Source organism: Dipteris shenzhenensis, chromosome 3 (genome assembly GCF_047967505.1).
Source record: "Dipteris shenzhenensis isolate YYH24624 ecotype China chromosome 3, Dip_SZ_1.0, whole genome shotgun sequence".
Classification (NCBI taxonomy): Eukaryota; Viridiplantae; Streptophyta; class Polypodiopsida; order Gleicheniales; family Dipteridaceae; genus Dipteris; species Dipteris shenzhenensis.
Window position 1 is genome coordinate 19492020 of NC_141598.1, and position 27434 is coordinate 19519453.

The following is a 27434-nucleotide window of genomic DNA, read 5'->3' on the forward strand; positions in this document are numbered from 1 at the left end:
ATTTATATACACATACATATTACAATCAAAATAAAGAAACCCAAAAATTGATAAAAGCACCTCAATCAAGGACAGCGTATCATAGTCATATGATCATCCTCTAAGAAACTCCTATGAAGAGAGTGGGAGAGAAGGAAGGAGTCTCACTTGCAGCTTTCTCTTCACAATGGGGGCATATACACAAATGTAGAGGCTGAAAACAGTTTTCCTCTTCTTAGTTGTGAAAGCCAAAAGAACTCTCTAAGTACAAAAGGAATAGGTGAACCCTATATGTGGGTCTCAAACCAAACTCAGCTAACCTAGGTGGCATACTAACTAAGCCACTAACTAGAGTACATAAAGATAGTTGTCACCTAGCTATTATTCATGGGCAATGTACCAACCGCATCTACAGCTAACAAGTTGGTGACAAAAATGCACAACGGTCACCCTGGCATATCACCAGTGGAGCTCGATATCTCAACACTCCCCCTCGAGCTCAATCCCTATTCCTGCACACCAAGCAGGTCTCTGAACTTGCACAGGCTACACCCAATGCCTTCGTGAATATGTCAGCTACCTGATCCTATGTGATGACATAAACTACATCAATAAAACCTACTAGAACCTTCTCCCACACATAGTGATAATGCACCGCAATGTGCTTTGTTCTAGCATGATAGACTGGGTTATTTGCCAAGTGTATGCTGCTCATGTTGTCACAATAAATGACAATCGGCCCATCTGTAGACTGATGCATATCATAAAGTAGCTTATGCAACCAAGCTTCCTCACATGCAGCCATTTCTGCACCCCTGTAATCAGCCTAGGTGCTCGACAAGGCAACTATAGGCTGTTTCTTGCTACTCCAAGTGACTGTAGCACTCCCAAAAGAGAACACATATCCACTAGTAGATCGTCTATTAGAAATACTACCAGCCCAATCAGCATCAATGTATCCATGAAATTGTATATGAACCCCAGTCTCATAAAATAGTCCATACTGCAATGTGGACTTCACATACCTCAGTATGCGTCTAGCCGCATCCAAATATGGTTTCCTTGGAGTCTGCATAAACTGACTTACCAAACCAATAGCATAGCTCAAATCTAGCTTGGTAATAGTTATATAAATCAAACTTGCTACTATGCATCTGTACATAGTAGGGTCTTCCAGAAGCTCACTTGCATCTACGCTCAACTTCACATTTTGCTCCAAAGGAACTGAAATAGGCTTACAGCCTGTCATCGCATATTTGGATAGCATGTCCAATCCATACTGCCACTGCAAAAGCCATATCCCACTTGTGGATCTAATCACCTCAATGCCCAAGAAGTAACGCAGCTCTCCCAAATCCTTCATCTCAAACTTCTGCTTCAATAGCATTTTCACATCAAGGATATCTTCATCACTATCACCTGTGATGATCAAATCATCAACATAAATGACAAGCAACATAATGCCTTTCTCTGTTTTTCTCACATAAAGTGAGAAATCTGCCTTGGAAATCTAAAAGCCAATAGTGACAAGATACTATCCTCTCTTGTCAAACCATGCTCTAGGTGCTTGCTTCAAGCCATACAAGGCTTTCTTCAACTTGCAAACAAACTCAGGATGAACAGCATGAACATAACCTAGTGGCTGCTCCATATAGACCTCTTCTTGCAAAGAGCTTGCAAATCACCATGCAAGAAAGCATTCTTTATATCCATCTAATGTAAAGACCATCCCTTTGATGCAACCATAGCAATGACTGCTCTTATGGTTGCCATCCTTGCAACCGGACTGAATGTTCCTTCATAATCAATGCCATATGTCTGTGCATACCCCTTGACAACTAATCTTGCCTTGTATCTGTTCACAGAACCATTTGCATTGTGCTTCACCTTATAAACCCACTTGCAGCCAATTGCATTCTTGTCTTTAGGCAAAGGCACCCCATATAGCATTTGCTTCCAAGGCATCCATTTCTTCATCCATGGCTTTCTCCCATTTTTCTTTTCCCATGGCTTGCTCAAAAGAAGTGGGTTCGTTCTGGTTCATGTATCACTTTTACCATATAGGCATAGTCAATGGCTGTATATCCATCATATTTCAGCCTATCCATAGGATACCTAGCTCTGGTAGACTTGCGCAAAATAGACTCACTACCAAGTGCTCTCAAAACATCCCTTGTCTTCCTTACTCCAGGTGTAACAAGAGAAGGAATACCCAACTCATCATCAAGGCTCTGTTTTGACCCACTGGATTCACCATCCACATAAGAGTGACATGCATTCACATCAACCATGGGCTGATCTACTTTCTCTTTTCCTTTTCATGATACTTGCATACCACTATCTACATTGCTTTGAGGAGATCCTCCTATTAATCTCAATCTGCCTGTCCATGGTGAAGTATGTGAACCACTTTTAGAGGACACTACATGTCCACTAATATTTTGTGATTGCCGCTATGAATTCTGTGCAGCATTACCATTTTGTGCATCTACATCATCAATCACATTTACTGGCTTATACGAGTTGCTCATCTCATCAAAAACAACATCTTTGCTCATTGTAAACTTACAAGTAGAAGGGTTATAGCATCTATACCCTTTCTACTACAGAGAATAACCAATAAAGATGCACTTTTTAGCTTTTGGATCCAACTTGGATCTCAACTCATCTGGCACATGAACATAGGCAATGCAACCAAAAACTTTCAAATGAGAAATATATGGTTTCCCACCAGTATACCTCTCCTTTGGCATCATGCCATGTATTGCTGTAGTGGGAGTCCTGTGAGAGTGCTCTCAACGGAAGCAAGAACGGAAGAGGGAGAGAGAGAAACAGAGAGCCACACAAGTTTTGGTGGGTGCAGAACCACCCTAATCTTCTTTTTCATTCATTTATATATGTGTTTGAGTATTGTACATAACCGGGGTTAAGGCACAGTGACCTTTAACCCCCACAACCTCCCACTTAAAGGACAATGTGCCTTTAAGGGAGAACAACCAATGAGCATACTATCCAATGCCCATCAATACACGACAATACTCAAACCGCTGACTAGGTAGACTCTTCGTTAGCATATCTATAGGGTTATCATCTGTATGGACCCATCTGTATGGACCTTGACAAGCTCTATGCACTTGTCCTCAATTACCTCCCTGATGAAATGGTACCTTACCTCAATGTGTTTGGTCTTTGCATGAAAGACCGGATTCCGTGCTAGCTGAATAGCACTCATGGAATCACTATGCAATGTCGGTACACCTATATGAATCCCCAAATCTCCCACTAGCCGATCAAGCCATATAGCCTCCTTGCAACCCTCTGTGGCTGCAACATACTCAGCCTTTGTGGTAGACAAAGCAATGCACTTCTATGCACGAGACATCCACGACACTGCACCACCTGCAAAGGTGAACACATAACCAGAAGTGGATCTCCTACTATCCACATGCCCTGCCTAGTCTGAATCTGTGTACCCAAGTACACGCATGTCTCCTTTACCAAAGCAAATGCACATCTCCTTGGTACCCTTCATGTACCTCATGATGCACTTAACTGCCTCCCAATGCCTCTTTCCTGGATTAGCCATATACCTGCTAACAACTCCCACTACAAATGCAATTTCTGGTCTAGTAGCTATCATAGCATACATAAGACTCCCAACCGCTGATGCATAAGGAACCTTAGCCATCATGGCCCTCTCCTCTTCTGATTTGGGACTATCTGTATGACTCAGTTTCACATATGGAGGCAATGGAGTACTCACTGCCTTCCCCCCCTCCATATTGAAACGCTGCAATACTTTTGTAACATACTCTTTTTGTGAAAGCCAAAGGAGTTTCCTACTCCAATCACACGTGATGCGCATACCAAGAATATGACCTGCAAGTCCCAAATCCTTCATATCAAAGGCCTCATGCAACTTGGCCTTTAATGCATCTAGCTCATAAGTATTCTTGCTAGCCAAATAGCATATCATCCACATATAGTGCCAGGATTATCAGGCTATTATCCTTAGCCCTTTTAGTGTAGAGGCAGTGATCAATTTCACTCCTTCTAAAACCCTAGGACCGAATGAAAGCATCAAACTTCTGATACCATTCTCTAGGTGCTTGCTTAAGACCATAGAGACTCTTTTTCAGCTTGCAAACTAAATGCTCTTTGCCCTTTTCTTCAAAGCCTTCCGGCTGCACCATGTAAATTTCCGCATGCAAATCCCCATGCAAGAAAGCTGTCTTGACATCCATTTGCATAAGCTCCATATCCTCTACTGCCACTAGTCCAAGCATGCATTTAAGTGTGGTCATCTTCACAACCGGAGAGAATATCTCTTCAAAGTCCACACCCTTCTCTTGCTTGAACCCTTTAGCAACCAAACGGGCCTTGTACCTAGGCACATCATCACCTGTGACCTTCATTTTGTAGACCCATTTACATGGCAATGATTTCTTTCCATGTGGCAAAGAAACCAAGTTCCAAGTCTTATTCTTCATAAGTGAACTCATCTCTGATTGCATAGCATACTCCCACTTGCGTTGATCCTCACGCATCATAGCTTCTCTGTAGCAAGAAGGCTCCCCACAATCAGTAAGCATCACATAGTCTACCCCTGGAACAAACCTATCAGGCGGTCTAGACACTCTAGATGATCTTCTCAAGAGCATTTCAGCTTGCTGTCCCACTTGCATATCAGCCACATTTGGCTCATCATTTCCACCAATAGATGATCCATCATCTACCCTTGATTGTATACCTGTGGGAGTACTTGGTGGTACCATTTCTTGCACATTTGGTGCATGGACAGCTTGCTGTCTATCAACATATGCAGGTGGATTCACATCCTGGAAAGTGATTCTCCTCATTTCCACATCCCTCATGGGTGCCTTATGCATCTTCTTCTCATTGAAGACCACATCATGGCTGCGTATGATCTTCTTTGCTTCTAGATCCCAGAGACGATAGCCCATCTCGCCACTTTCACCATAACCTAGAAAGATGCATTTCCTAGAAAGATCTAGCTTCTTTCGAAGCTCTTTTGGCACATGTGCATATGCCTCACACCCAAATATACGCAAATGAGAGTAAGAGGGCTTCTTGCCACTCCATGCCTCTTCAGGAATACCACCATCCAAACTCTTACTAGGTGATCTATTGATCACATGCACTGCAGTCTTCATTGCCTCAGCCCAAAAACCACCAGAAAGACTTGCATTGGAAAGCATGCATTGCAACCTTTCTTGAATGGTACGGTTCATCTTTTCTGCAACTGGATTTTGCTCTGGAGTACGAGGGGATGTAAGCTACCTCTTAATCCCACGAGTATTATAGAAATGCTGAAAGTCATGAGAGAGATACTCTCCACCATTGTCAGTCCGTAGGCATTTAAGCGTTCTACCTGACTGATTCTCAACCAAGGCCAGCCATTTCTGAAATATCTGGAACACATCACTCTTCCGAGCTATACCATAAGCCCACACTTTCCTAGTTGCATCATCAATGAATGTCACATAGTAATCAGCCCCACCTAATGACCATGTAGGCATGGGACCGCATACATCTGAATGCACTAAATCAAGCTTTTCAAACTCTTTCTTTCCCCTTCTTTTATGGGATGATTTAGTCTGCTTCCCATAGAGACAATGCTCACAAAATTCAAAATCAGAGAAACTCAAATGCGGTACATAACCCAAACGGCATAAGAGTTTCATTCCATTCTGGCTCATGTGCCCCAACCTGCAATGCCACAAAGAAGTGCTTGGCTGCTCGGTTATTGCAACAACATGATCAAATACCCCTGATACATGTAAGGGATACAAAGTCCCACACTTGGCACCCCTGGCCAAAAGCATAGAGCCCTTCTTGAATTTTCCAACTCTGAGACCCAAAAGTGGTGTGAAAACCAGCATCATCTAGCTGACCCACTGAAATAAGACTCTTGGTCAGCTTAGGCACATGTCTCACATGTTTCAAAACAAATGCAGACCCATTTGCAAAAGAAAACTTTATGTCACCTACTCCCACTATGTCACATGCATAGTCATTTCCAAGATGCACACAACCTGTCTTTCCACTATCATAAGTGGAGAACCATTCCCTATGGGGAGTAACATGGAATGAAGCACTAGAATCCAAAATCCAATCCTGGGAATATGCATCATCTGAAGTGGTAAGCAACTCTGCAGATAAACTAGACATGAAGAGAACGTCATTGTCACTATCATGTGTGACTGCATTGATCTCCTCGATCTTCACTTTTGCTTTGTCTTCCCTTGGACTTTCTTCCTTTTGATTTGCACCCCAATTTGCATTCTTTTTCTTATTCTTTTGCTCTCTTTTCAGCTTGTAGCAATCCTTTTTCATATGGCCCTTCTTGCCACAACGGTAACACTCAATGTTCCGTGCCCTGGATTTGCTATGAGACTTCCCTCTTTCTTGGGACTTCCCCCTGAACTGTGATCTACCCCTTTGCACATTTAAGGCTGCATCCTGCTTGTTGCCATCCATAGACTTCCGTCTAATCTCCTCGGACAACAAGCTACCCACAACATCATCAAATTTCAGTACTCCACCAGGTGCAGAGTTACTGACAGCTGTACGGAAGGTATCCCATGAGGATGGCAATGAACATAAGAGAAATATTGCCTTAGTCTCCGCATCAAAATTCATTTTCTGAGCCTGAAGCTAGCTGAAAATAATATTGAATTCATTCAAGTGAGAAGCAATGGAGACCCCTTCCTTCATCTGCAGCTCAAACAACCTCTTCATGAGGTAAACTTTATTAGAGGCAGTTTCCTTCTCATAAGTGGCACACAGTTTCTTCCACAAATCTTCCATAGTCTGCTCATTTACTACTGTGAAATAAACTGACTCTGCAAGATGAAGTCTAATAGTAGACTTTGCTAATGCATCCAACTCATTCCAATCATCCTCAGACATATTTGCAGGCTTAGCTTCAATCCCTGCCAAGGGTTTAATCTGCTTCTTTTGAATAAGCACATCCCTTATTTGTTCTTTCCACAAAGAAAAGTTTGTCCCATCAAACTTTTTAATGTTAAACTCCTTTTCAGACATGGAAGAGGATGCCATGATGCAAATGAAACAAAATCCCAAATGCTAGTACCTGCAAGAGAGAATCACACCAAATACTAGGTGCACCCAAATGTGTATGCCACAATAGATTGAAATATCACCAAAACTCAAAGCTCAAAGCATCTGACTCATGTGCATATACTATGCATCCATATGAGCAAATCTGGCCCAAAAGAAAATGCCAATAAGTGCCAAATGACTCAAGCATAAACACTGTCCACTGGCATATGCATCAATAATGTCTCATCCAAGAGAGTATAGCACTATCAGTGCATCACCAACAATGTGTCAAAGCTGTCCCTCAGCATAAAATAGCATCCATGTGCAAAGCGTCCATAAAAAATAGCATCCCACAAGGCAATTTGGGCTTATCAGCGCATCCAATAAGGATCGCAATGCATCCAAATGGCCTATAAATCATCCACTACAACCCAATGCACACCACGAAGGAGCGCACACACTGCTCAAACTGCAACCAAAGTGATCTGCATAAGGTATGCTCAAGAAATCATAGTCCCACGGTAATGAGCGCTACTGAAAATAGAACCTGAGATGCCTCAAAACATGGGCGCCATTGCATAATTGGACTCAGCAAGAAAATCTGCAAATATCTCTCTTCTGCCAGAACTCCAAAATCCCAATCGATGAGTGAGAAATGGGAGTCAACACTTATCCACTGCCATGTGGCATAAATCTAAGGTTTCAAAACCTTAGAATGAAAAATGCATAACAGAGAGACGAAATCGAATACACAGAGATTTTTAACTCTAAAAATGCTCCACCGAATCACGTAAGAACTGATAGGTAGGGGTTTTTGGGCATTCGGAACGCAATGGGATAGACGGTTTTGGAAACCGTGGTCTCAATCACTGGGTCCAACACACGGACTGAAAAACGTTTTTTGAAACAGAGCTGTTTGTAAACTCCACCGGAGTGCGAATGATGAGCAACATAGAAGCTTTAGGGCCTCCTGAGTCCACCCGAACTGACAGATCTGCAAATGGTTGCTCCAAACTTGAGTTCCAACACCCGGGCAAAAAACGTAGGAACTGACACAGTGAGTAAGAAATCCACTGAAATGATCCCAGATTCAAGAATGAAGGTGTTTCCAAGCTCCTGAAGTAATGCGGACACCAAAAGCAAGCAATAGTTGCCTCTACAAGTCAATACGGAGTCTGTCATCAAACGGAACAGGGAAAAGCTCAAAAAACGACTTTTTCTTTGAAAGCTCTTAACAGGCTCTCAAAACCACTTCGTAAAGCCAAAGTGACTTTTCCAAGGTTCCTCCAAGGTCTCTGCACACTCGGATGCAAGTAAAGTCACCCACAAAGCTTCCCACAAAGCTTCTCCTTCCTCCCACAGAGCTACTGAGCTTCAAGCATTCACGCACGCTCAGCTAGATCACTCGGGCTCTGATACCAGTTGAGAGTGCTCTCAACGGCGGAAGCAAGAACGGAAGAGGAAGAGAGAGAAACAGAGAGCCACACAAGTTTTGGTGGGTGCAGAACCACCCTAATCTTCTTTTTCATTCATTTATATATGTGTTTGAGTATTGTACATAACTGGGGTTAAGGCACAGTGACCTTTAACCCCCACAACCTCCCACTTAAAGGACAATGTGCCTTTAAGGGAGAACAACCAATGAGCATACTATCCAATGCCCATCAATACACGACAATACTCAAACCGCTGACTAGGTAGACTCTTCGTCAGCATATCTATAGGGTTATCATCTGTATGGACCTTGACAAGCTCTATGCACTTGTCCTCAAGTACCTCCCTGATGAAATGGTACCTTACCTCAATGTGTTTGGTCTTTGCATGAAAGACCGGATTCCGTGCTAGCTGAATAGCACTCATGGAATCACTATGCAATGTCGGTACACCTATATGAATCCCCAAATCTCCCACTAGCCGATCAAGCCATATAGCCTCCTTGCAACCCTCTGTGGCTGCAACATACACATCCTGTTCATTATGTAGACTGTTGTAGCAACTGCTTCAACCCAATAATAAACTGGCAGGACTTTTTTGTTGAGCATGGCACGAAATACCTCTCTAATATGCTTGTTTTTCCTTTCTGCAAGTCCATTTTGCTGTGGCGTATGACTGCATGAATATTTCTATTTTATGCCATGCTCCTCCAGGAACCTTGCAAACTCATTTGAGAGGTACTCTCCCCCTCCATCTGACTTAGGCATTTTATTTGCAAGCCTATTTCTTTTTCAACCATAGCTTTGAAACCTTTGAAATGCCCAAACACTTCACTTTTGTTTTTCATAAAATACACCCAAATTTTTCTACTGTAGTCATCAATAAAAGTGACAAAATAATGACAACCTCCAATAGATGCAGCTTTAGTAGTCCACACATCAGAGTGGATTAATTCTAATGGCCTCTTACTCTCTTGAACATGTCTAGGAAATGGTTTCCTTGCCTATTTTCCAAATTGAGGGGCTTCACATCTGCAACCTTGAACTTAGGCAATCCTGCAACAATATTTTGGGCCTACATTGATTTAAGTCGTTTTACATTAACATGGCCAAGGCGTTTATGCCAGATATCAATATCTGCAACTACATTGGTCCCATGTGCAAACATTGCTGCACTCAATTCAGGCATGTCGGCATCCAATGTAAACATCCTGCTCTTCTTCTTCCCTTTTGCTATCAAGCGACCTTTATTTTTCATATCCTCAACAAAGCATCCATGAGGATTAAATCTGACCTATAAGCCTTGCTCAACCATTTGACCAATAGAAACTAGGTTCTTGGTGATATTTGGGACATGAAATACATCAGACAGGTATTTCTTTTTTCCATCCTGCATAGACAAAGGAATTTTACCAATCTGCACAATAGGATGTGTAGTATCATCACCAGTCTCCACAAATCGTGGTCTTTCCATTTTGCTTGCATCCTGCATCCATTCTGCATGACCTGTCATGTGGTTTGACACACTTGAGTCAACATACCACACATCATTGCTTTCTTCTACACTTGTCACAGAATTGGTCATGTGCTGCACCATAAACAGATGCTCATTTCTGTCATCAACCTATCTACTAGAGGATGCATAATTGCCTTGCTGAAATTTTTCAGACATGATGTCATTTTGCTTTTTATAGCAGCCTTTAACCATATGACCCATTTTACCACAATAGTAGCATTCAACATTGTTGTTTGCATTTTGGCCTTTCCATGACCTCTTTGGCTCCCCCTACCTCTAAAGTTACCGCTTCCTCCTCCATAGGATTGGTTTTCTTGAATTTGCTGCATATTCTGATTTCTGCCACGGCCTCCAGATCGGCCTGCTCTACCTCTGCCTCTACCTCTTCCAGCATTTGAGTAGAAGACAATTTCTTTTGAAGTTCCTCCCGAAGAAGATGCACCACCATTTCTCTGCTCTTTAGAGATTAGAAGAGGAATCAACTCCCCAAAATCAAGAAAATTCTCACGGATGGCAATGGATGTCCAAAACTGTGCATAATCCTTTCCTAAACCATTCAAGGTCACAGAAACTAAATCATCATCTTCCACCGGCGACCCAATCGAAGAAAGTGCATCTGCAATCTTCTTCCCCTTCATGTGGTAGTCATTGATGCTCATATTTTCTCTCTGCACATTATGCAACTCCTGCTTGAGCTACATTTTCCTGGCTTGCGTATTTGTGCTATACATTTTTGTCAAAGTATCCCATGCCTCCTTCGGCGTGCTTGCATCCTGAATATGCACAATCCTAGAATCTGAAATACTGATAGACAGCTAGTACATAACTTTTCTGGCTCTCTCATGCCATCCTTTAAATGCTTGCAACTCCTGTTGATTGGGAATATACACAAAGGTGGAGGCTAAAAGAAATTTTCCTCTTCTTAGTTATGAAAGCCAAAAGAACTCTCTAAGTACAAAAGGAATAGGTGAACCCTATATGTGGGTCTCAAACCAAACTCAGCTAACCTAGGTGGCATACTAACTGAGCCACTAACTAGAGTACATAAAGATTGCTGTCATCCAGCTATTATTCATGGGCGCTATATCAACCGCATCTATAGCTAATAAGTCGGTGACATAAATGCACAACGGTCACCCTAGCATATCACAAGTGGAGCTCGATATCTCAACAACTCCAACGTTGATTAAGTTGTTGCTATCTGCACCTCAAGTTTGGATCTGTCAATGGAATTTTCAAGAGGCAAGAAAGCTAGCTTGGCTTGTGATGAAAAAACCTGTGTTTTGAAAATACCGAGGGTTGCACCAACTTTCTCATTGCTCATCTTCTGAATCTTTGCTTCCTCCATTGTCTTTTGCACAATTGCCAGTGCATTCAAATTGCAGTTTCCTTTCTTCTTTCTATGTCTTCAATTAATGCTTTAATCTTCAAGGCCTCATCTTGTGGCATGCAAACTACACTCAAACTGCCACTGTTTGTTACTTTTATGATTGAGGAGTTTTTTCAATTTGGAGGTGCCCCCCCATGCTATCCTCCGAGGCATCTCCTAGGGTGCCATTGTGTTGAGATATGGTGCCATGAGCACATAGATTAAAGGGCAAAGGCATATGATAAGGAATGTATTAAAGTAGCCACCCTAGGATGTGGACTACATAATGTGGAGATGTGGATTGAGGATATCCACAAGGAGAGATGTGGATGAGAGGATCCCACATGGTTCACTATTCAAAGGGCACTCTCTATATAACAGGCCTATCATGTATTATTGAGAACACAAACACATTGCAATAGATATAGATTTGCTATCTCCCTCTCATGTCTTTATTTAAGCCTCCTTAGTTCTTCTGCTGATCTTGTGTGCACTAGGCTTAGTGGCGATCATATATTGGACCTTTCTCATGGTATCAGAGCATAGGTTGCCCACAAGCCTAGGTAGTTTAGAGTAAGTGGCACACTCTTATCTTGATGTTAGGGAGAGTTTGTGCGATTATGTCCATGAGATAGTTTCACTTCATAAACCAGGTGGATTCTTGAGTGTCCATTGAGAGCTTTGAGATTTTGTGAGAAGCCTTTGTGAGAGAGAGTGTGTTCATTTTGAGAGACCCTTAGAGATCAAACATCCTCTCCAACAGCCGACCTTCTGCTTCATCAACAAGCACTCAACAAAGGAGCATCTCCAACTAAGGCTTCTCTTCAATAGCCGCTCCAAGCCTCTCCATCGTGCCAAGCCTCGCCAAGTGCTACAGTAGTCGACCCACACTACAAGCAAGCCCAAGATGCCTCGACGACGACCATAATCTAGATCTTCAACCTTGATCTTCAACGACGACCACTGCTATTACGACGGCCTAAATCTAGTCACGATCAGAAAAAAATCTTGCCCCAAAAAAAAACCATCGGTAATGCTTTGGGAATTACTAACAACATCACCCTTTCGTCCATATTAGCATCAAAAATTGGTCCAAGAGTCAATATTATCATCGAAAAAAGCATTGGAAACAACACTATCGATAGAAATAGAAGTGCTTTTTTTACTGGAATATTGGTTAATATGGAGGCTAATATCGAAGTTTAATAGTGTTGAAAAAAAAAATCCCAATGTAATTTGCATCAAAAATAGAGCCAATGGTTGTAGTGGCTATCTTTGATCTAACTAGCCAACCATGAGATGGAATCTTATATACTTGTTCAAGAGTACACTCAATAAAGAAATTTATACCTCAAAAAGTCACTAAAAAACGGTGATTTTGTTATAGCCACATGTATTAAACATGAAATGCAAAGGCTCCTTAGCTTGGAATCTTGGGAATTGAATATACCGAGCTTTAAATTTTTGGCCAAGACTAACACTATTATACAAACCTAAACACATGATCCTTAGCATCCTACCATCTTGGACTAAATAATGACTACAACCCTCAAGCATCAGATATAATTTTCCTTAATGCAAGAAGAACTAGAGACTTTGCCATCTACATTAACTGAGAAAAACATTCTACACCAATAGCCATCTTTAACAAGATGAGCACATCACCCTTCTAGAAAAACAAACTTTGTCAAACCTCCCAAAATACAATAGCCACAACTGGGCTTGAATTAATCACAACACATTTCCAAAAAAATTCAGGCCAAGAAACCTTTATTAGAGCAACATATCATACAGAAGCATACAATTTTAATACACTTTTACTATCTATACAAGAGATATGATACCAAAAATCTCAAATTATTCGACATTTGTAAGCATCGACATCTCATCGATATGTAGCAAGAGTTACCTAAAAAGGCGAAACTCATGCACCTATATCTTCCAAAAGAAAATCCTACAACAATCTATACAAATCACAAGTCAACCCATACAAAATAGTCACGTCTAGGATCATAGTCGACCAGAAGATCATGTAAGCGTGTTTGATCTTTGGCTCTTCTTCTAAGAAAAAACAAATCTATAAGCTCACACGCCTCCATCAACATCCCATGTCAAAATCATCTTGGAATTAGATTCAAAGGTCACTATCCAAGCGAGAAGATGCACAAAACATAGAGGTCGCAAAAAACCATTCATAACAAATAATTCTAACAGCCTCCCGTGGACCCTTGGCATATTAGGAAATGACTCTTGAGGGCATTTCCCTCATGTCAAGCACAATCAAGGCCTACTGGAGTGACCACATTTTGTATACATAAGTTATCAATTACTATAGAGGTTCCTATTTCAAAACAAAATAAATTCAACCAATGCCGAATCATACAAAAAAGTAATCCAAGACAATATTGTTAGTAATAGATACAATAACATTTCATGTATGTCCCAATGAACTAGGAGGCGCAAACTATGAGGTCTAGAGATAGAGAAATCATGCTCTCTTGTTTCAAGTTGACATAAAAGAATAGCTCAACCAAACATTACGTGTATAAATTTATAAATGTTCACAAAAAGGTAAGAACACTATTGCAGATGAAGTGAGAACATTGCATGGCTTCTCAAAAAATATATTCCGTTCAAAATCCTAGGATTATTGGCCACTTTTCAAAATTATTTTGTTTTCTCATTGGTCCATCTCCAAAAACAATCAATTCTACAAAAGGGCACAAATTTATGCAACACAAATTTTCACGATAAACTAGATACATATACTTAGGCTTTAATACTTGACTACACATGAATATCATCTTCAAAACATGTGCTAGATTCTTAATTTTATTTTAAAGGTTGCAAGAAATATTTTACATCCACAAAGTCACCCTAATATTTCATCATCACTGGTCTCATAGTATAGAAATTTAATTCAAAATCAAATGAACATGAAAGATATTGTTATTTACATTATAACAAAGAAACCAAATGAAGTACATGTGAAATATGTACCAAATGGTAAATCCATATGACAAATAGGAAACCAAATCATTTAAATATCTTAAAATATGTCCATATATCAAAATTTATATGAAAAACCAAATGTCTAACTAAACATCAACACAATCTATGCATGTCTTATCAATAGTGGTAGCAATGTCTCTTCTTGTACAATAGTTGAACCTATTCTAGTTTCCTTAATAGCTTCATGCTCTAGCCCAACAAATTCATAAGCCTTATCATGAAGGGGAGATTTAGGCTTTGATGACAACGCTTACACTCGATCATGATTAATTGTAATTTTTACATGGCTGAGATAAAAATCAGGCTTGGAAGATCACAAGTAACTCTCTAAGAGAGGCTTGGAAGATCATAGGCAATTTTTATGTGGCTAAGATAAAAAATCAAGCTTGGAAGATCGTTGGTGAATCTCTACGAGAGTCGACCAGGGGAAAAGCTTGCGAAAAAGAGAGAAAAACTTGCAAAAAAGCTAATTTTGAACATGGTTTCATAGCTCGCTTTTTGCCCAAAAAGTACCATAAACCCTTTTGAAAATTGTAAATTATGACATAATTTGATGATATCATCGAGCCACGTCTTAAAATGAACCCTAAATTTGATGACAGCATCGACTTGTAGCAAATGTTATGATGAAAGTCGATGATATCATCAAATTTTGGAATGATTCTGTTAGAACTTGATGATATCATCGATTTTTGTCATAATTTATGACAAAACTCGATGATATCATTGAATTTTGTCATAAGTGATGACAAAATTCAATAACATCATCGAATTTTGTCATAACTAATATAGAAATAGTAAAATGACGACAAGTTTTGAACCACGACTCCGTTTTGAGAGATTTTTGGCTCAAAATTTAGAGCACAAGTGGCTCTACAATGGAGTCTTGGAACTTTATTCTAATTTAAATTTGAATGCACCCCAAAATTGGGGGGAATGTAAGGGAGTCATTATCTACAATAAAATTTCTTATAGAAGGAAATTCAATCCAACCAACACATATACCATACAATTACCAAGCAATAATCCTGGCATGAATATAGCTCTAATTGCCCATTTTCATATTATATTTTTCTCCAACTTATGACATAACTTGATAACATCATGAACTTCTATCATGAGCTATGAGTCATAATAGCATCAACTTTCTTGATGACTGATAGATGCCTTTGTCATAAGATGGAGATCAAATTTAAACTTTCACAAATAGATGAGGATGCAATACACGATGGCATTATCCAAGAATTACAAAATATGCTCTTGATGAGGAGAGAAAAATATGCGGAAAGTATGATGGGTAGCTTCTTCTTTTATTTTGATATGATAAATTTCAATCATGTTAACTTTCTTCCTTGTGTGTACATCAGTTTAATGGAGAATGTGCTCAATTTAATGTATTCATGCAAATCCAGCCAAGTCGGGAATTCCATTTTTCCAGTGTTCTTTTTGTTGGGATGTATGATAGGAAGCCAGTTTTTCAAAAATGAGTTAAACATGGCAATTTTTAATGATATAAAAAGAATATTCCATTTAGTTCTCGTTTCTATGAAATAGTTCTCACTTCATCTGCAATAGTGTTTAAGGAACCTTGTTCCAAACTGACCCTTATAAAATAATCACCTCAAAGGCCGCGATCGACTAAAACATCATGTGAGCCATCCGATCTATGGCTCTTCTTCTAAGGAAAATTGAATCTATGAGCTCACATGCCTCCATCAATGTTATATGCCAAAATTAGCTTGGAAGATGGCTCATTAGAGAGACAAAAACCTGTGCAACGGAAAAATGAGTAGATTACCAGTAAATGCCAATAAAGATTGAAACAAATTTGCACCATTTGAGCTCAGGCGCACATCGAAGATGCAAACAACACAAGATTACATTCCTAGGAATGAATTTAAAATGGATTCGGAAGCAATGAATGCTGCGATTGATGAAAATGAAGGGATTAGTTACAAAAATTGAACAATCCGAGCGGTAACGACATAGATTTCTTTCTTAGGAACGACTTTACAAATGATTGTCAACCCGCCATGGGGGGAGGGGAGAGAGAGAGAAGAGAGTGCATTTGAGTATAGTTGTTGGGCTAGTGCTTCTCACGAGATGTTGGTGAGACGGGGTTGTTGGAGATGTTGGTGAGATGGGGTCGCTGAGAATGAGAGCAAGGGGCACGAGGTTGTGAGAAGGAGACGCCAAAAGCAATTACTCACTCAGCTGCTTGGAAAACATCCATTGGCTTATATTCAATCTCATGATCCAACGAACCAAATGTTTTCAATAGTCCTCCCTCATTAATAGAGAAAAAGATTTCAAAACCAAATAAATGCAACCAACAAACTAAAAATGTAATCCAAGACAATATCGATTACATTTACTTTAGCAATAGATACAATAACATTTCATGTATGTCCGATTGAACTAGGAATATTGATTGCACCTACTTTAGAAAATAGATAGATGCTTGTTGTTTCAGGATAAGCTAACAACAATAGCTCAAAGCCGAAAGCTGAAAGGCATTCCTAACCAATTCACCGAACGTTACGTGTAGAAAGTTATAAGTGCTCACAAAAAGCCAAGGACAATCCCAACAATTGCGGCGAATCGCAATGCACACGGAATTCTGTTGTAAATCACATCCGTTGTTCTACCTTGCTTGCAGAAATCACTCTAACTTCTAATTTCCGGCACGCTTATAGTCAGCAAGGCGGCAATTCAGGTCGTCGCTCCAATCTTCGCTGCCTACACACTTCCTACACGTGAACAAACCCTCAGGATCGACTCGCTGCTTGATCACCCTCAATTGATCGTAATTTTTGCCGAAGAACGATTGCTGCCAGTTCGGCTCGTTGTAATCGGCCTCGTTTAAGTAGCTTCCTGAACCGGGAGTCAAATCACGGAGTAGGCAATTCATCTTCGTCAGACTCTGAAATTTCGCTTCCTTCTCCGCCGTGCCTGCATTGTCAGTCCAGGAAGCTGACAGGACTACGTGCCACACCGCATTACGCCAAGCAGGATTAACGGAGTTTTTTTTGCCTTCTGTATCTGCAACCGCTCCTCCTCCAACGAGGTGACCGACGATGGCGTTGATCTGCTCACTTGAGAGAATCTCCATGAACGCATGAGTTACCTCGGCTGCGAAATTCTCCAATGTTTCCTTGGGGAACAGCCTGGATGAAAGGGCTGTATTAGAACCGGTGGGATCCGAGCAAATGCCCGGGTTCCACGAGCAAAGGACTGAAGTACGCCAATCTTGAAACGATGAGTAAATTTGCACCGATTCATTGATCACTGTAATGGCAGGGTGTTGAGTAGCATACGCGGAAAGGGCAGAAAAGGCAGTTTGCGGGGACGTAAAAGGATCAAAATTTGGAAGCAAGTAAGAGAGAGTCAGCTGCAGGGGGCTTGCAACTATGAAGGAATATCCAGCCCACCCATCGTCGGACAGGGTGGGCTGGAGTTCAACTAGCTTCGTCAGTAAGCCCTCAAAGCTGCCGGAATCGTTCGTCCGAGCGATATATGTAACACCCATGACACTGCTCAATTGAGGAAAGGTTTTGTGCGTTGCAGAGACCACTACCCCAAAGGTTCCACCCCCACCGCCTCTGAGAGCCCAGAACAGATCCTGGTTTTTGCACGAATTTGCTGTAGTTAACCTTCCGTCAGCCGTAACTACTTGAAACTGCAGCACGTTATCCGCAGAAAGACCAAACAAGGGAGACAGCGGACTGTGCCCTCCCCCTTGAACATATCCTCCTCCCGTGCTCACAGAGCCTGCCATTGCACCAACCAAGACTACATTCTCTGCCTTCGCAGCGCTGTGCAGGTCTTGCCATTGCACCCCAGCTTCTGTTGTCACCGCAGAAACCCCAGCACTCCCACTGGCGCTACATCCGTCGGCAATGAAAGAATTATGGAATCTGATGCGTTTGAGGCGATGCATCCATACATTCAACGATCCTGATGCGGTGCTCCTACCAAGAAGGTCGTGACCAGTCGTCTTGATGGTGAGCCGAAGGTTGTGCTGGGCCGCAAACAACACAGCATTCTGCACGTGGGAGGGCTGTAACGCCTCGACGGCATACACAGGAACAGCTCCTTGACAGCAAGGAGTAGCGGGGTCCGAATCGATCAAACAACTGCGATCGCCGTCGGCTTCCCAGTTGGGATGCTGCATGGCCCCGATCTGATCGGCACGCCAGAATGGATTATACCAATTGAGTTGGGCAATGTGGCAAGCGATGGAGTTCGTGAGAGGGAAGTGGCATGGAGAAGCCGGAGGGGATGGCATGAGGAGGAGTCCATCGATCGAAGAGTTGAAGGTGTTCCAGGAAGCGAGGTCTGGCCAACAGCTAGAAGACGGGAGGCAACGGCAAAGGGTGCCAGCTTGAGCTGGTTGGGCAGAAAACACTTGCCTTTGGAATATCGCAAGGAAACTTAGACTTAGTAGCACTAGAAGGATCGACTCCATATCTTCCACTCTGCACCTTCCTGTCTTGTGATCCCATCTGGGTACCCTTAGCAACTATGCAATTTGGGCAAAGTAGAAATTAGGCATTTTTAGAATTTTTGGAAGTGCCTCATATGGTGACAAAAAGCCCTCCCAAAAAAAATAAAACAAAACAAAAGGCCATATTGGCCCTATGCTCAATCCAACGCGCATATGGGCAGCAAAGTGCCTTTTCCTTATCTTCAAGCCATTATTTTCCCATCCAAATGAGAGAATCATGTAAATTACAAAGTATTAAATTATAGCCTACTAGAAAGTCTACAACTCTCACATACATACTTTTCCCATATTACATCATCCTTCCATACATATTTGCCTTCCAAAAATGAATACTATCAATATTGGGATGATAAAACTACAAAAAATGTGTAAACACAAAACGTAGAAGCAACAGTAGAGTGCAGTGAGTTAGGGATTCACAATATTCAAAAAATGTACACATACCATACTCTACAAGGTACATCTACAATTTCTTATTTATCTATTTCTTGTTTATGTTTATCCTATGTGCATCCGTTTTCTTGTTACGGTAGGCAGCCTAGAGGCATGTTTTGGTTTTGAAGTCTCTCCATGAACCACATGTCACCGTCTTAGGCGTTGATCTTAGAAAAATCGAACAGTCTAAAATGTGCATTATTTTTTGCTGTGATGGCTTTTCTCTATTTGATTTATTGAGGAGAAACTCACTACGGTCTCTGAAAATGAAGCTCTCTGAAAATTCCAATTTGAGTGTAATTCTTCCATTAAATCCTGCTGGAATTGCTCTTCATGGCTGTAAATTTTGTGATCAGACTATTGTAAGTGAGGGCCTTATCAGTGTAGCATCCATGAATTATGCAACCCTTTTGCTCAGACTTTGCCTCCTGCTGCTTGCAGTTTTGCTGTGGGAGATATTTTTCAAATGATATTATTTTCAAATAAGAACATAGCATAAGGTCAAGTTTTGGGATTTGAACATTGGGATCAATGGTCATTTGCGAAGATGAGGATTGTGAAAGTTACTAATGATGGTATGGATGATAACACAACGTCATTGGATGGTCCCTATTATGAGGAAGGAAAAGATTTGAGATGGAGTACGTAATTTTTGAAGATTAAAAAGGGACATGTGGTTTTCAATGACAAAGATAGAGTATACTACAATTTCAAAGGACTTAAAGAATATGCCTACAAGACAAGCTTTGTCCCTTTAGACGTGGATGATTTCAATGAACTCAAGTACAAAAGTGACATCTTATTAGAGTGGATGAGTTCATTGATACCGAGAAAGATAAAGAATTTAGAAGCAATGCCTGCTCTGGAGTGGATGAATTCTTGCATATTGAGAAAGGCAAAGGCATCAAAAGTGTTGTCTCTTGAGAATTAGATGATTTCAATGCAATCCTCTATAGAAGCGGCATCTTCTCAAGAGATAGTCATGTGGATGAGGAGAGTAAACGCCTTCAAAGTCTTCTGAAAAGTTCCATGGCTGGGAACCAGAGGACACAATCCTTGGACGGGACCACGACGGATTTCAATCACCAAACGTGCCATATATGTGTGGTATGCAGAGGCGATCACATGGATTGGTTACCACCGTGATTTTTGATGCAAAAAGCCATGAATCCTTTCATTCCTCGATCTCTTTTGCTACTATGTGGGGCATCGATGAGAACACCATGGAATCTCTTTTGCAGTGCAGGAAGTGCAGGCATCATCAAAGCCCAATGGAAAATCAGGTTCCTGGAGTGTGGCCTTTCAAGGAGTGTCATTGCCTCTCCTTAGCTCCATATGCCTTTCTTCTTCTTGGAGAGCAAAGATAATGCCTTCAAGGTTAGGATTGGGAAGATTCTTCAAAGTGCTAACAATGTGATCAAATCCTTCAGGCATACTCTTAAGTAACACTGCCATAGCATCATCAGGAGTGATAGGAGAGTTGATAGAAGCTAATTGAGTCATAAGACTCCGCATATAGTTGACATGAGCTGCTAAAGTAGTATCACTTGCCATCTTTAATTCAAAGAAAGAGATTTTAAGTGATAGTTTAGAAATGTGAGAGCTTGCACCAAAAATCATGTCTAGCTTCTGCCAAGCTTCCGAAGGAGACTCTAAGTCAGAGATATGGTGTATATAATCATCACCTAGAGCAAGAGCAATTATACCATATGCTTTTTCTTCTCTTGCTGGATCCCTTGCCGGTCGTGTCGGAGTTGAGGATTGTCCAGCATTGGAGGCCGTAGAAGAAGCGGTAGGAGTCGGTTTGACAAGTACCCATAAGTTCTCCCTCATCAATGCAAATTTCACCTTCATTTGCCATGTATGGAAGCCCTTTCCATTGAACTTCTCAAGATTAAATATGGTAGCCATGAGAGGGTCTAACCCAGATATTGGGCAGTGTCTATCTCTCTTACAAGGCAAAAATAACTGAAAGACTTCCAAAATATGAGCACTTGATGTAGCAAAGAGTAGTGACTAGATTTCAAACAATGATGCTTCTTCTTACATGCTTCATAGAAGTGGGTGAAATAAACACTTTCCAATCAAAACCAGGTCTAGCAAGTCAAAAAAAAACTGAAGAAACACTTGTACTGAAGTTATTGAAAACTTCAAAAGACCAGAAATGCTAGAGTAGCATTTTATGTAGCATCATTTTCAAAAGCTTGTCAAAACTGTCAAAACTAGAGAGCTAAACTTGGAGGGCTTATAGCTCACTCTTCAAAGCAAAAGAAAGGGGGCTTTCTAAGGCAAAAGAAAGCTGGTATACCACAGTAGAACCTCTGGGAAGAAGAGGCGAAAAAACGCGTCAGGTCGCCTTCTCCTTCTTCAACAAAGTCGACTGGTTTTTCTCTATTTTCTCCTTCAATATGCAGCCATTGCTGCTCAGATTTCAGCACAAGGTAGCTCTAGGTATGGAGAAGCTTTCCCTGAAAGGAATTAGAGAAAGAAGGAGCAGGCGCAGAGAAAACGTAGCAAGAAGAATCGACGAAAATCGTACAATGGCGACCAGCAGAGGTTGAAATTCTTCAATTCCTTGCAGCCCGAAATTTGCCCCAACAAGATGGATCTCCAGCTGGAAGGGCGTGGGAAATGGGTGAGAACCGGAGGAGAACAAGCTCAAGCAAATTTTTGGAAGAAGAGGGAGAGATGGTAAAGAAGAAGAAGAGGAAGAAGATGATGATGTGGCAAGAATGGGCTCAAGGAGGATCAAATGGCTCTGATACCATGTTGGAATACTGAAAGGAAAGAGTAGAGTGGACACAAACTCAGAATACTTGCTTATGGAATGAAGAAAAGTGAGGTCCTTAAGTAGGCACCTCATACAAGCTCACTGACATCACTGATGACCTCAGAGCTCCACAATCATCTCCTCAATCTGCTCCTAGATTCTCTCAATCATCCTATGTGGCTCTCCACCACCTAACTGTGCTTGTGGGCACCTAATTGTGCCTCTAGCACTCACACATAGAAACATAAGGTGTGCCTGAGGCATACACCTTGAGATATCCCAACAAAAGCATAGTTTTCAACCATGACAATCTTCACTACATCTACAAATTTCTTAGAGAACAAACTTGCTACATCATTTCAAGTTTCTTCTTGAGTAATTTTGGTCTATTTTGAACACACAACCTAATTTCTATACTCACATCTTATGATACAAACATTTAGTATCATGATGACACAAAGGATTATCGAGAAACAACACCTAGCTATAAGTAGGACGTTTGATACAAAGAAATGCAAATTAGAGCCATCAACAATAGCCTAGAACAATGCTAAGTGATATAACGACAATTCAAATATTCTCCACATACTTTTCTCATTTTAATTTAAAACATTGCTAATTTAAATCGAGTGATTTAAAGATTTCTTCATTCATTCAACCTTTCCCCTTAGACAGCCTACACGGCACCCTAGTTATATAATTATGATGCGGGTATGATGCACGGAAATGGATTTTGGATGCTAATCCTTACAATATGATATGGATATCATCAATCAAGCCTTGATGGTTATGGTGGCTTTAAGAATTTAAAAACTTATATTCCAAACTTATATACTATACTTTCCCGTTCTTTTAATAAACACATTTAGCTATTTTCCCACCCTTTTCCTTTCTTCTTACTAAGCTTTACATGCTTGATTGCCACATACTTTAAATTTATACAGTGATGCATTTTGTTTATTTATACATCCAAAGATTTCACCTTATTAAATTTAAGAAAACTTTACGGTCCATTTGAAGATCTTTTTAAAAAGTTGTGTAATTGTATAACAAAATTTGTTAATGTATATCCCTTCTTGAATAGGCATCATTCCTCGAGGGGTTCACCTCCCAAAATTTTAGTGTACCACATGCATTCAAAAGGAGGGGTATTTTAATTCCACTTTGGGAAAAAATTTAATAGGTTTACAATAACAGGAGGGGGTTTTTAATTCAACTTTAGGAAAAAATCCATTAGCTCATAAGTAAAGAGGGGTTGCTTTATTGGGGGAAAAATTTTGTTGGTAAACTGAAAGGAAAGAGTAGAGTGGACACAAATTTAGAATACTTGCATATAGAATGAAGAAGAGCACTTGAGGTCCTTATGTAGGCACCTTTTACATGCTCACTGACATCACTGATGACTTCAGAGCTCCACAATCATCTCCTCAATCTGCTCCTAGATTCTCTCAATCATCCTATGTGGCTTACCACCACCTAATTGTGCTTATGGGCACCTAACTGTGCCTCTAGCACTCACACATAGAAACCAAGGTGTGCCTGAGGCATACACCTTGATATATCCCAACAAACCCCCCCTCAAGGGAATGCCTTAGGCTATGTCAAGGATACAGCTAGCACAAGGTGTCTCATGCCATCTCATGGTGGTCATGGATCTATCAATGGCTAGGATCTCAAGCTAGCAAGGGTTCCCATGGGTGTAAGGTAAACAAAAGGGATACAAAAAGACCTTCCAATGGTTATCTCCCCTGCATGTACATGCACACAATTTCAAGAGGTACCATGGAGCAAAACAGATACACATGGCCTACATCATAAGGTGACCAGAGGTGTTTACAAAACACACAAAACACAATAGTTTATTTCATTCATTTTGGAGGACTGTCTAGGCTGAGTACCTTGACTCAAAAAAGAGAGATCTGGAGCATACATAGAGATGATTTAAAATGCATAATCTTCAAAGGATGCCTCATCTTGTGGAGGCACATCAACCTAAAGTAGATTGACATTTTCTGTCTTTGAAGTTGCTTTGGCACTGCAAAACTTCTCATGATGATTGTTTTTGCCACAGTGTTTGCATGGATTGATTTTGAAGTAGTCCTTTAAAAGGTGATTTGTCTTCCCACAATGATTGCAAGGTGAAAACTTGCCCTTCTGGATTTTTATAGCATAAGCTGTGTCATTGCCTTTCCGGAGCTCCATGTGCCTTTCTTCTTCTTGGAGAACAGAGATAATACCTTCAAGATTAGGATTAGGAAGATTTTTCAAAGTGGTAACAATATGATCATAATCTTCAGGCATACTCTTAAGCAACACTGCCATAGCATCATCTATAGTGATAGAGAGTTGATAGAAGCAAGTTGAGTCATAAGACTCCACATGTAATTGACATGGGCTGCCAAAGGAGTGCCACTAACCATCTTCAATTCAAAGAAAGAGATTTTAAGAGATAATTTTGAGATGTGAGAGCTAGCACCAAAAATCATGTCAAGCTTCTGCCAAGCTTCTTAAGGAGACTCTAAGTAAGAGATGTGATGAATATAATCATCTCCTAAAGCAAGAGCAATGATACCATATGCTTTCTCCTCTCTAGCGGGATCCCTTGAAGGGAGTGCCGGAGCTGAGGATTCTCCAGCATTGGAGGCTGTAGAAGAAGAAGTTGAAGTCGGTTTGACAAGTCCCCAAAGGTTTTCCCTCATCAATGCAAATTTCACCTTCATCTGCCATGTGTGGAAGCCCTTTCCATTGAACTTATCTATATTCAATATGGTAGCCATGAGAGGGTCTAACCTAGGTATTGGGCAGTGTCCTCTCTTACAAGGCTAGAATAACAACTGAAAGGCTTCCAAATATAAGCATTTAATGTAGTAAAGACTAGTGACCAAAATTCAATCAATGATGCTTTTTCTTACATGCTTGATAGAGGTGGCTAAAATGAAAGCTTTCCAATCAAAACCACGTATAGCAACTCAAAGCAAAGCTAAAGCCACAGTTGTACTGATGTTATTGAAAACTTCAAAAACTCAGAAATGCTAGAGTAGCATCTTATGTAGCATCACTTTCAAAAACTTGTCAAAACTGTCAAAATCAAAAGATTGAACTTGGAGGGCTTGTATCTCACTCTCCAGAGCAAAGGAAAAGGGGGTTTTTGAGTCAAAAGAAAGCTTATATACCACAGAAGGTCCACTAAGGAGAAGGGGCACAAAATCGCGTCAGGGCGCCATAGCTTGCTTCTCCATTTTCGACTGGTTTTTCTTTGTTTTCAGCTTGAATATGCAGCCATTGCTGCTCAGATTTCAGCACAAGATAGCTCTAGGATGGAGAAGCTCCCTCTGAAAGGAATTAGAGAAGCATGGCGCATTCTCAGAGAAAATGCAGGAAGAAGGGTCGATGATCTACGTGAAATGGCGACAAGCAGAGGCAGTGATTCTTCAATTCCTTGTAGCCAGGGGTTCTCCCCTTTGAGCTGTATCTCCAGCAGGAAGGGCATGGAGAATGGCAAAGAAACGGAGGAGAACACGCTTAAGCAAGTTTTGGGAAGAAGAGGAAGAGATGGTGAAGAAGAAGGTGGAGTAGAAGATGATGATGTGGCAGAAACGGGATCAAGGGGGATCAAATGGCTCTAATACCATGTTGGTAAACTGAAAGGAAAGAGTAGAGTGGACACAAATTCATAATACTTGCATATAGAATGAAGAAGAGTGAGGTCCTTATGTAGGCACCTCTTACATGCTCACTAACATCACTGATGACTTCAGAGCTCCACAATCATCTCCTCAATCTGCTCCTAGATTCTCTCAATCATCCTATGTGGCTTACCACCACCTAACTGTGCTTATGGGCACCTAACTGTGCCTCTAGCACTCACACATAGAAACCAAGGTGTGCCTGAGGCATACACCTTGATATATCCCAACAAATTTTTAGTTGAGGTTTTTTTTTAAAATACCCCTTGAACGCACGTGATACCTAGGATTTCTTAGTGGTGCACCCTCGAGCATCATTCAAAGTCACAAAACAAATAAAAGTTCAACCTATTCAACTAAGTATGCTCAGGGGGGTCACTATGTATAAACCCTCTATATCACGTGCGTTCAAGGCCTATATTTAAAATCCCTTATCTGTAAATTTTTTCATTAATAAAATGTACCCCTTTTCTATACAAATCTGTAAATTTTTTCCAAAACTATTTTAAATAGTCCCTTATGTATATTTATTTCTGTAAATTTTAGAAATAAAAAATATCCTTCTGTTGAACTCACGTGATAGGGTTACATATGATGAGTGACCCCCCCGAGTAAGTATGTCCCCCCAATGAAACTAAAATAGAAATTTGAATAGCATTAGTCCGCCCTCTTGCACGATGTGAAGATTAAGGTAACTTAAAGGCCCCTAAAACCATGGAAAAAATCAACCTTATGAAAAATTAATCTCCCTTTGTCAATCCCCCATTGCCTCTCTATCTATCTCTCCCCTTCCTTCAACTTCTCGACTACCTCTTCTCCCTAACTCCATCTCCCTCAAATGCTACATCGCCCCTCTCCCTCCCTGACCCACTCCCTCCTCTTCCTCTCTCTCACCCGCTCAGTTGCTCGACCACCTCATCACTCCCTCCTCTTCCTCTCCCTCACCCCCCTCATTGCTCCCTCCTCTTCCTCTCAACTGCTTGACCCCCTCAACCTCACCCTCACCCTCATCTCTCTCCCTCTTCTCCCACTCAGTTGGCTGCACCCTCGAGGGGTGCACTACTAGGGTTAACATTTGCTTGGGCATAGCCAATCGCGGAACTATTTTTGGGGCCATTTTGGGGCCGTGACGCGACATGCTCGTGGGTGAAAATTTGAATTTTCCATAGACTCGCACTCTTGCCAAAAAGTTTCCTGACGTCATGATGCTGCATTGGTGTAATAATGAGACACAATCTATTTATTCTGACATCGTAGAGCTTGACACATGATAGCTCTACACTAAATCATGCATCGTAGTCTCTAGCCTGACCACTTATCATCACACAGTGTTTTGCTGCAGCTTTGCCACCTATCACTGGGCACCGCGCCCATCCAGATCATTAAAATTCAAGGTTGTCTTGGAGAGACCACCGCGCTGGTTCTTGGCGTAATAATGAGAAGCAATCTATCATTTTGAACACCGCCACAGCATAATCTCTAGCCTGACCACCTGTCATCATGCAAACTTTTGCTGCAGCTTTGCCCATGCAAATCATAGGTTGGCTTGGAGAGACCACCGTGCTGGTTTTTGCATAATAATGAGAGGAAATCTATATTTCTTAGCATTGCTGCCTTTGCGCAGTCTTTGGCATGATGACA

The 27434-nt window shown here is 41.0% G+C and overlaps 1 protein-coding gene across 1 annotated transcript; it reads right to left on the bottom strand.

The window, feature by feature from the left end:
• Nucleotides 1–17069: 17069 nt before the first annotated feature.
• On the bottom strand, nt 17070–18863 carry LOC147903485 (putative FAD-linked oxidoreductase ARB_02478). Its single transcript, XM_087371828.1, has one exon. It carries the CDS (start codon nt 18861–18863, stop codon nt 17070–17072), a length of 1794 nt encoding a protein of 597 aa, XP_087227954.1.
• Nucleotides 18864–27434: the final 8571 nt, after the last annotated feature.